We start from the raw sequence: 10,861 nt of genomic DNA, 5'->3' as shown, positions 1-10,861 counted from the left end.
AGTCTGGCAGAATTGCCTGTAGTTCTATAGCAATTATCTCAAATTGCAATTCTCTGCTATTCCTGAATGAATCCATTTTTCTGGTAAAATAACTGGCTGTTTTATTTTTAAGGTCAACACCTTCAGTGGACTTTCATACAAAGCAGCCTTTCCCAACTTCCCTTTTTTTTGAAAAGTAATATTCCTCTCCTTGGTTTCTGGTTTGCTATAGTTTGCATGTCCTTATTTACCATTCCTCTGCCACTCCTAAATAAACTCTTATTTCTGGTAAAAAAGAAAAAAGTAAGAAATCTATCACAGGTTCACAACTTCCTTGTTATTTCTCTCCATAGGAGGTGGAACTTCATTTCCCCTCACCTTGAGTGTGAACTAGACTTAGTAACTTGCTTCTAAGGAGCAGTATGTGGGAAAGAACTAGTAATTTTATAGTGGAGAAACCTGGCAGACAGTTCTTTAACCAAGTGATTGAGCTTTTACATCACTGATAAGTTATCTTGATATTCTGTGGACCACCTGGTATGACGTGACGAGAAATGCACGTCACTGCTGTGGCTTTCTTCCTCCACATGCATAACAGCAGGATAATGAGAAAAATATCAGACTAACCCAAATTGAAGGCCATTTTAGAAAATACTGGACCAGTACTTTTCCAAAGCATCAAGATCATAAAAGACAAGAAAAGACCAAGCAATTTTTACAGACTGAAGGAAACTAAAGAGACATAATTATTAACTGCAATGTGGTATCCTGGATTGGATCCTAGGAAAGAAAAAGAGCGTAAGTGAAAAAGCTAGTAAAATTTGAGTGGAGTCACTAGTTTGGTTAATAGAACTGTACCTATGCTAATTTCTTAGTTTTAATAAATGTACCAGAGTAAGATGTTAACATTAGAGGAAATCAGGTAAAGATATGGGGGGAACTCTCTGTACTATATTTGAAACTCTACTATTATTCCAAAGTTATTTTAACTTAAAACTATTGAAGAAAAAATATAATTTCTTATGTGGTACATGCTCAGTCGCTCAGTCATGTCCAATTCTTTGTGACCCCATGGACTATAGCCCTCCAGGTTCTTCTGTCCATGAAATTTTCCAGGCAAAAATACTGAAGTGGGTTGCTATTTTCTTCTCCAGGGGATTATCCCCACCCAGGGATCGAACCCATGTCTCCTGTGTTACAGGCAGATTCTTTACCTCTGAGCCACCAGGGAAGCCCTTATGTGGTTGGTACACATTTAATGGCTTTACTATTCTTTATATCTAATATATCCATTATATTATTTTTTTAAGTATAGTCGATTTACAATGTTGTGTTAATTTCTGCTTTACAGCCAAGTTATTCAGCTATAGAGATATATACATTCTTTTTAATATTCTTTTCCATTATGGTTTATCACAGGATACTGAATATAGTTCCCCATGCTATAAGTAGGACCTTTTTCATCCATTCTCTATATAATAGTTTGCATCTGCTAATCCCAAACTCGCAATCCATCTCTCCCCCACTCTCCATTATATTTTTATACACATGAACTATTTCATAATTTAAAAACCAATAAAGGAAAAATGTAAGGGGTCTAAAATAAGCCATCTGTGAAAGGGATATATGAAAAAAAAATTTAATAATTTTATTTGGCTGTGCTGGGTCTTCTGGATCTTTGTTGCTGTGCGGGCTTTTCTGTAGTTGCAGTGAGCAGGCGGCTACTCTAATTGCAGCATGCATGCTTCTCACTGCAGTGGCTTCTCTTGTTGCAAAGCGCAGGCTTCAGCAGTTGCCTCACTGCTCAATATCTGTGGTTCCCAGGCTCTAGAGCAACAGGCTCAGTAGTTGTGGCGCACAGGCTTAGCTGCTCCACAGCATGTGGGACCTTCCCAGATCAGGGATTTAACCTATGTCTCCTGCATTGGCAGGAGGATTTTTTTTTTTTTTTTTTACTACCGAGCCACCAGGGAAGTCCAGCATATAAAAAATTTTTAATACTACAGATTCAATAAAGTTGATTTGGGAAAAGCACAGGATGGACTGTTTCTGTAGGTAAGAACCTTTTATTTTAGCAAATATACTGAACTCCATCTGATGAAATGAGATACTAACAGAATAAAGATAGTCTGCAAGTCATCAGATAAGACAGTCCAAGGTAGAGGCCAAAGTTATCAATACTCTCCAGCACTGTGTAGGGGGATGTTCTGGTATCAGATCCATTCCTATACAGAAGATGGGTGCATGAGGTTATCAAGCTTGATCCCAGTCACTCAGATCGGCCCATGTAACAACCAGATTTGTTACCTGATTTGTTACCAGATTGCTTCCTGATGTGATGCAATAGGAAGCACACACCATCACTTATGAAACATCTTGTTCCTCCCTCTCCTTCGAAAATAAAAGTCTTTTGAACTTGACTAACTAAACCTCCTGGTCTAACTGCCCAGGATATATTAACAGGATATACAGGGAATAGGAGATTGTTGGGGGTGCAATCAGCCACACTGGAAGAAAGTGAGAGTGACTGGTTTTCTAAACAAATGCCATTTTTTTTTAAAGAGGTGGAACTGTTAACGCTTAGAAACAACTTAAAAGCCATGTGAGGGTTTTCCTGGTGGCTCAGTGGTAAAGAATTTGCCTGCCAATCCAGGAGACATGGGTTCGATCCCTGATCTAGGAAGATTCCATGTGCCATGGAACAACTAAGTGCCCAGGGATGGCAACTACTGAAGCCCATGTGCCCCAGAGCCCAGGCTCCACAATAAGAGAAGCCACTGTGATGAGAAGCCCAAGCACAGCAACAAAGAGTAACCCCAACTCACGGCAGCTAGAGAAAAGCCCGTGCAGCACAGAAGACCCACAAATAAATAAATTTATATATTAAAAAAGGCATGTGAGCCAAATACAATATTTGAATACTGACTTCAACAAGCCAAATGTATACCTTTTTTTGGTGACAAATGGGGACATTGGAACACAGGTGGGGTATCAGATAGTTTGGGGGGATTACTGTTATTTTTGATATATAATAAAGGTAGGGGAGTTCTTAAAGTTTTTATCCATAAGAGATGCATATTGGAGAATTTTCTGGCAAAATACAATATCTAGGATATGTTTTAAAATACTGCAGCACCCCTCCAGGGCTCCCTTGGTGGCTCAGACAGGAAGAATCTGCCTGCAATACAGGAGACCTGGGTTCAAGCCCTTGGTTGGGAAGATCCCCTGGAGAAGGAAATGGCAACACACTCCAGTATTCTTGCCTGGAAAATCCCATGGACAGAGGAGACTGGTGGGCTACAGTCCATGGGGTCACAAAGAGTTGGACATGACTGAACAACTAACACAAACACACACTAAGAACCTCTCCAAGAAAAGGAGGATTAGATGAAAGAAGACTGGCAAGATGTTGATAATTGTTATACTCCTCTTTCTACTTTTAGGTATGTTAGAAAATTTCCATAGTAAAAATTTAAAGGTAAAATCCAACTTACTGCCCTGGTTCTGATTGTCTCCTCACTGAGCAATATTCTTAATACAGTACCTTCTGATGCAGACTTGTCAACTAGTAGAGAACGTACTAATTAGCAAATATGAGTACTTACCTATTTGTTAAATTTCTCATTGCTGGTTGATAAATTAATAAATGTTTACATATTAGTTGGATTTAAGGTTTAGACACAGCTTCTGATTGGTGAGGCAGAGACCATGGGCTAGAATGAATGCTACCAGTAGTCAGCTCATTGGGTAGCCAATTGGTCTTCCTTGAGTGGACATATTACCTCCCAACAGTTCTACATTCACTGTTTTACCAACATGTCTTGCTTTCCTACTTGAACTGCAACACTGGTAGATGGTGATTTAGGAACTGATGAACTGTAGAATTAGAACAAGGGAAGGTCCACCTCTCTTCTTCTACTCATCATTATTATTTATAATAATAAAATAAGAGTTAAGAGTTAACATATACGTACTCTTGCCTGGAGAATCCCATGGACGGAGGAGCCTTGTAGGCTGCAGTCCATGGGGTCGCTAAGAGTTGGACACCACTGAGCGACTTCACTTTCACTTTTCACTTTCATGCATTGGAGGAGGAAATGGCAACCCACTCCAGTGTTCTTGCCTGGAGAATCCCAGGGATGGCGGGGCCTGGTGGGCTGCCGTCTATGGGGTTGCACAGAGTCGGACATGACTGAAGCGACTTAGCAGCAGCAGCAGACATTATTCAAAGCACTTCACAACGTATTTTTCATTTAATCTTTAGGATTATCCTTCTATCCTGCATTTACAAATGAGGAAACTAAGGCCCAGGCCCATTGCCTAAAGAGCCATATGAGTTTAACTTAAAAGCACTAGAACACGTTATCTTCATCTGAAAACAATGCTGAAGTCATCTGGTTTACTTTGTAAATCACATCCAGGAATGTCTCTCTATTATCTCGAGGCTCTGAAGAAGCATATCACAGAGACTCAGCAAGTAAATATCTCCCTGGCAAAACGCACAAGGGTAGTATATGTTGGAGAACAGAAGAGTTAATGGAAATTCAGTTATTATTGTGTAATGAGTACTGAGGGAAGGGGACAGGGCAGTATAGCCTCAATCTATCTGTATACTGAGAGACTGTCTTCTAAGTCTTGGGCACTATCTGTGGTAGGACATGACACCTAGGGAAAGTGCCAGGCTGTCCTCTTTACACAGCTTCCACTGAATCAAAAGCAGTTTAACTGCTTGAAATTTGAATAATTAAAAAAAAAAAGAAATTTGAATAATTAGAGGTTTGCATGGAAAAGCTTAGAATTTGTATGTTATAAAATGAAGAGCCCTTGAAACTAGAAATTAATTGACTAAACTGGTATGTAAAATGTGTATAAACTGAGTGGATGTATTACTGTGTAACTTACTTTGAAATAATAATTTAAAAAATCATCATGCTAGGATGGAGTTAAAGGGAACAACTTCTCATTTAGTTGCAAGAAATTTCTCATCTCACCTTTTATTGTTTGCCTTTTATATTTATTTATTTTTGTACTTTATTGTTCAGTTATACATTTTAATATGAAGGCAGTTGGATTTTAGTTTGGGTAAGTTGATCTGGTAGAGTAACCCTCAGCTTTTTTAAGAATTTATATTTTCTGGCAAATTCTGCCCAGTCTGATATTTACTGCTTACAGTTAGGAGAAGCCATACTTACTTGCTGACCTGAGAGTTAAATATGATAACTTATAGTTTGATTCTAAAGTAAAAAAAAAATGAAATCATAAGAGAAAATGAAATGAGAAGCAGAAGTTTTAAAACCCCAAGTTTTGGGAATTCCCTGGTGGTTCAGTGGTTAGGATTCAGTGTTTTCACTGCTGCTGCCCAAGTTCAATCCCTGGTGGGAGAATTAAGATTCTGCAAGCCTCATGGCCAAAAAAAGAAAAAACAAGTGTAAATTTTTATTTTAAACTTGAATTTCTGAAACACATCCAGAAACTTAGAAGAAAAGCTAAAATAATATTTAAATTACTAAAGATAGTGGTGAATAAATTCTTATGCTTTTTTCATATTTCCAATACTTTGGCTTTATTATAGTACTTGGAGCTATCTAGACCAGGGGTCCCCAACACTGGATCAGTAGTGGTCTGTGACCTGTTAGGAATTGGGCTGCACAGCAGGAGGTGAATGGCAGACAAGCAAGAAGAGCTTCATCTGTATTTACGGCTGCTCCCTATCGCTGACGTTACTGCCTGAGCTCCGCCTCCTGTTAGATCAATGACATTAGATTCTCATAGAAGCGTGAACCCTACAGTGAACTGTGCATGTGAGTGATCTAGGTTGCGTACTCCTTATAAGAATCATCCTGAAACCATCCCCCGACCCTGCCCTATTCCATGGACAATTTTTCTTCCATGAAACTGGTCCCTAGTGCCAAAAAGGTTGGGGACCCCTAGTCTAGAGCCATCAGGTATTTGTTTTACTTTAAATATATTTAGTGATTTGGCTGTGCTGGGTCTTAGTTACACATGTGGAATCTCAGTTTCCTGACCAGGGGTTGAATCCATGCCCCCTGCATTGGGAGCATGGAGTCTTAGCCACTGAACCACCAGGGAAGTCCCTTGTATTTTACTTTTATTTGACTGCGTCATTAAGAGTTGTTTATTTGAAATAAAGGAGAGTCAAGTACACTGAAATGTTGTTTTCTGACCCTGCCAGAAAGAGAGATGAAGTCAATACATGGTTCTGAAGCTTTCCCCTCTGTCGGTGTATATTCTTATCTAACAGTGACTCACCAAGGCACTGATTTTCAGCCAAGGGGATAATAAAACTGTAGGTGTAAGTGAAAGTAACTCTCCATGTGGGGGGAGAAGACTAACAGGGAATGGGAGTTTGAAAATGCCTCAAGCAATTCTAACAAGCCCTCCTCTCCAGAGTATTTCTACTTAGTCTGGAATATGACTAACTGGTGTTTGCAATTTCACATTAAGATCAAGATTTCACTTTAAGTAGCTAAAATAATTTAAACTGGTCTAAATGTGTGAACTACTGTCTATTCAGAAGAGATAATAACCACAGCTAATACTTACTGGGTGTGAACCATGTGCCAGGCACTGTGCTGAGCACTTCATCAGCACTATCTCATTTAACTATCACCACAACCTTAGGAAACTGAATGTTACTTAATTGCTAGTAAGCTGTGGAAGCCACACACACACACAAAAAAGACTGTATTTCAAACCACTACAAACACTATTTCTAAGACACTTGGATCTGAAATGTGGGATTTTGTTGAATTTTTTTTTCTTCCTTGTAGTCCACAAAGAAATTCTACTGGAATCTGGAGTTACAGCTGGCAATTAGAAAGTTGCAGGAAGTGAAATGACACGTAAATTTCCCTTAAGAGAATGAAAATGCATTGCCCCAATTTTTCTATTGTAAATTGGCTATCCAGCCTATAACTAGCTCATGATTTGCAACTTAGATACTTTTGGAGAGTAAATTACATGAAATCTCAGACTACACCTCTTTTTAGTTTCTTAACCAGGAGTCTAAGAAGCACCTGATATTATACACAAAACTTACGCACACACTGCTATATTTAAAATAACTGACAAGAACCTATAGTACAGCGCAGTGAACTCTGCTCAATATTCTGTAATAACCTAAATGGGAAAAGAATTTGAAAAAGGATACATATATATGTATAACTGGATCACTATGTTGCACACCTGAAACTAACACAACACTGTTAACATATTCCAATATAAAACTTTAAAAATTCTTTAAATAAAAAAACTTTATGCGTAGTCATATTTTTTGTGGAGGGAAAATTCAGTTTTTACCCTATTTTCAAAATTGTCCATACTCCAAAAACTGGGTAAGATCCATTGTTTTAACCATTGTTTGATAGAGAACAACGGAAAAAGGCTGAAAATTCCTTACTGATAAGAAATCAATTAGTTTTTTTTTTTTAATTTTTTATTTTTAAACTTTACATAATTGTAGTTTTAAGTTTACATATTGAGGCCTAGGAATTTTTGTAATGTATCAGTAATATTGGGAAAGCTTTATCAAATTATCTAAATCAGGGATTAGAGAAGGATGGGGCAGGGGGTTGGAACAAGTCTCCCTATCACTTGTTTTTTTGATTAAGTGATGTCCAACTCTTTGTGATCCCATGGACTGTAGCCTGCCAGGCTCCTCTGTCCACGGGATTTTCCAGGCAAGAATACTGGAGTGGGTTGCCATTTCCTTCTCCAGGAGATATTCCTGACCCAGGATCAAACCCATGTCTCCTGCATTGGCAGGCAGATTCTTTACCACTGAGCAACCAGGGAAGCCCACCTGGGAGGCTTTAAAAAAAAATTCTCCTTCTAGACTGGTGAGCTTCACCACTACATACCTAGGAGTTACCTCACACACCCCTCCCAAAATCTAGAACCTTTGTTTACTAATAAAAGTTTATCTTAGTTCAGTTCAGTTGCTCAGTCGTGTCCGACTCTCTGCGACCCCACGAATCAGAGCACGCCAGGCCTCCCTGTCCATCACGAACTCCCGGAGTTCACTCAAACTCATGTCCATCAAGTCGGTGATGCCATCCAGCCATCTCATCCTCTGTTGTCCCCTTCTCCTCCTGCCCCCAATCCCCCCCAGCATCAGGGTCTTTTCCAATGAGTCAACTCTTCGCATGAGGTGGCCAAAGTACTGGAGTTTCAGCTTCAGCATTAGTCCTTCCAATGAACACCCAAGACTGATCTCCTTTAGGATGGACTGGTGGGTCTCCTTGCAGTCCAAGGGACTCTCAAGAGTCTTCTCCAACACCACAGTTCAAAAGCATCAATTCTTCGGTGTTCAGCTTTCTTCACAGTCCAACTCTCACATCCATACATGACCACTGGAAAAACCACAGCCTTGACTAGACGGACCTTTGTTGGCAAAGTAATATCTCTGCTTTTCAATATGCTTTCTAGGTTGGTCGTAACTTTCCTTCCAAGGAGTAAGTGTCTTTTAATTTCATGGCTGCAATCACCATTTGCAGTGATTTTGGAGCCCCCCAAAATAAAGTCTGACACTGTTTCCACTGTTTCCCCATCTATTTCCCATGAAGTGATGGGACCAGATGCCATGATCTTCGTTTTCTGAATGTTGAGCTTTAAGCCAACTTTTTCACTCTCCACTTTCACTTTCATCAACAGGCTTTTTAGTTCCTCTTCACTTTCTGCCATAAGGGTGGTGTCATCTGCATATCTGAGGTTATTGATATTTCTCCTGGCAATCTTGATTCCAGCTTGTACCTCATCCAGCCCAGTGTTTCTCATGATGGACTCTGCATATAAGTTAAATAAGCAGGGCGACAATATACAGCCTTGATGTACTCCTTTTCCTATTTGGAACCAGTCTGTTGTTCCATGTCCAGTTCTAACTTGCTTCCTGACCTGCATATAGGTTTCTTAAGAGGCAGGTCAGGTGGTCTGGTATTCCCAGCTCTTTCAGAATTTTCCACAGTTTATTGTGATCCACACAGTCAAAGGCTTTGGCATAGTCCATAAAGCAGAAATAGATGTTTTTCTGGAATTCTCATGCTTTTGCGATGATCCAATGGATGTTGGCAATTTGATCTCTGGTTCCTCTGCCTTTTCTAAATCCAGCTTGAACATCAGGAAGTTCATGGTTCACATATTGTTGAAGCCTGGCTTGGAGAATTTTCAGCATTACTTTACTGGTGTGTGAGATGAGTGCAATTGTGTGGAAGTTTGAGCATTCTTTGGCATTGCCTTTCTTTGGGATTGGAATGAAAACTGACCTTTTCCAGTCCTGTGGCCACTGCTGAGTTTTCCAAATAAAAGCTTATCTTAACTCCCACTATATTTGAGGAAGAAACAAAGAAACAAAAAGACTGGTTTAAACTCTTGTCTTCAGGGTCATATGTGCCCAGCACTAAACTGATGTTATTTTCAAAGATAGGCAGACTGTCATAATTTGGCATAAAGAAATTTAGGAAGTGAGTTGTCTAAAATAAAGTTTCTAATATACTTTCTCCAGATACAGTTGTCAAAACTGAAGCAAAATGTATCTGGCACCCAACCAATCTTCACTTCTCATTGACAAATTCTTTTTCCTTTCTAAGTATTTAACTATTTCTCCAGTTTTGAGCATTTATTTGCTCCCAGGTTTCCCACATAACCATTTCCTCCCTTTAAAGTATTCTTGATTTCAAAAGAAGGAAGCATGCAAAAAGTGAGTAGTTTTGCAATCATTAATATGACATACCCTCTGCCTACTAAAATGTGATTTAATTCTGCTTATTCTGTTATTTGACCACTTTTAAAGATAACTGAGTCAAAAGTTTGGTTGATACAAGGTCTTATTTGTACTATGTAAGTGACAGAGTCACAAGGACAGGATATAATCGTACATTTCTGTTCTATAAATCAGGATGAATGGATATTTAAAAGCTGTAATATAGAGTTGATGGAAAAATACAGTACTTCGAGATCCCCAAATGTGGAAAATCCAAACCTATACAGGCAAAATTTTAAAGAAATGATTTTGAAAGTCTCACATCTATTTAAACCAACTTGCAGAATTTATAGTTTATATGTAATATAAACTGTCACTTTATGCATGACGTTTATAAATGATAGATTGAATGCATACCATTAAGGGTAATTTACTATTTTTAAAAAACCTTGACTATTAAGTTATTATGAACCAAAAAGCAAATTTGTAATACTATGTACCTGATAATTCAGTTTAGTTCAGTTTAGTTCAGTTCAGTCATTCAGTCATGTCCAACTCTTTGCAACCCTATGGACTACGGCACAACAGGCCTCCCTGTCCATCACCAACTCTCGCAGCCTACTCAAACTCATGTCCATCATGTCGGTGATGCCATTGAACCATCTCATCCTCTGTCGTCCCCTTCTCCTCCTGCCTTCAATCTTTCCCAGCATCAGGGTCTTTTTAAATTAGTCAGCTCTTCGCATCGGGTGGCCAAAGTATTGGAGTTTCAGCTTCAACATCAGTCCTTCCAATGAATATTCAGGACTGATTTCCTTTAGGATGGACTGGTTGGATCTCCTCGCAGTCCAAGGGATTCTCAAGAGTCTTCTCCAATACCACAGTTTAAAACCATCAATTCTTCGGTACTCAGCTTTCTTTATAGTCCAACTCTCACATGCATACATGACTACTGGAAAAACCACAGCCTTGACTGGATGCACCTTTGCTGGCAAAGTAATGTCTCTGCCTTTTTTTTTTTTGTCTCTGTTTTTTAATATGCTATCTAGGTTGGTCGTAACTTTTCATCCAGGGAGCAAGCGTCTTTTAATTTCATGGCTGCAGTTACCATCTGCAGTGATTTTGAAGGCCCCCAAAATAAAGTCTGTCACTGTTTCCATTTTT

At 39.0% G+C, this 10,861-nt stretch overlaps 1 protein-coding gene across 3 annotated transcripts in view; it reads right to left on the bottom strand.

Moving 5' to 3' along the window:
• Positions 1 to 7,593: 7,593 nt before the first annotated feature.
• TAF1 (TATA-box binding protein associated factor 1) overlaps positions 7,594 to 10,861 on the bottom strand; it is an 80,688-nt gene continuing 77,420 nt past the window's right edge. For 2 of the 3 annotated variants that reach the window (XM_086390029.1, XM_086390028.1), the window contains one exon: positions 7,594 to 9,319. In XM_086390029.1, coding sequence (XP_086246155.1) covers positions 9,310 to 9,319 — 10 coding nt within the window. In that variant the 3' untranslated portion in view covers positions 7,594 to 9,309. The remainder of the gene's footprint in view (positions 9,320 to 10,861) is intronic. The other variant, XM_086390027.1, reaches the window with a different exon arrangement.

Source organism: Bos grunniens, chromosome X, assembly GCF_055505025.1.
Source record: "Bos grunniens cultivar Pamir isolate PY7600 chromosome X, Bosgru_T2T1.0, whole genome shotgun sequence".
NCBI lineage: Eukaryota > Metazoa > Chordata > Mammalia > Artiodactyla > Bovidae > Bos > Bos grunniens.
Note: the sequence above shows the minus strand (reverse complement) of the source record. Positions and strands in the feature narration are given on the sequence as shown.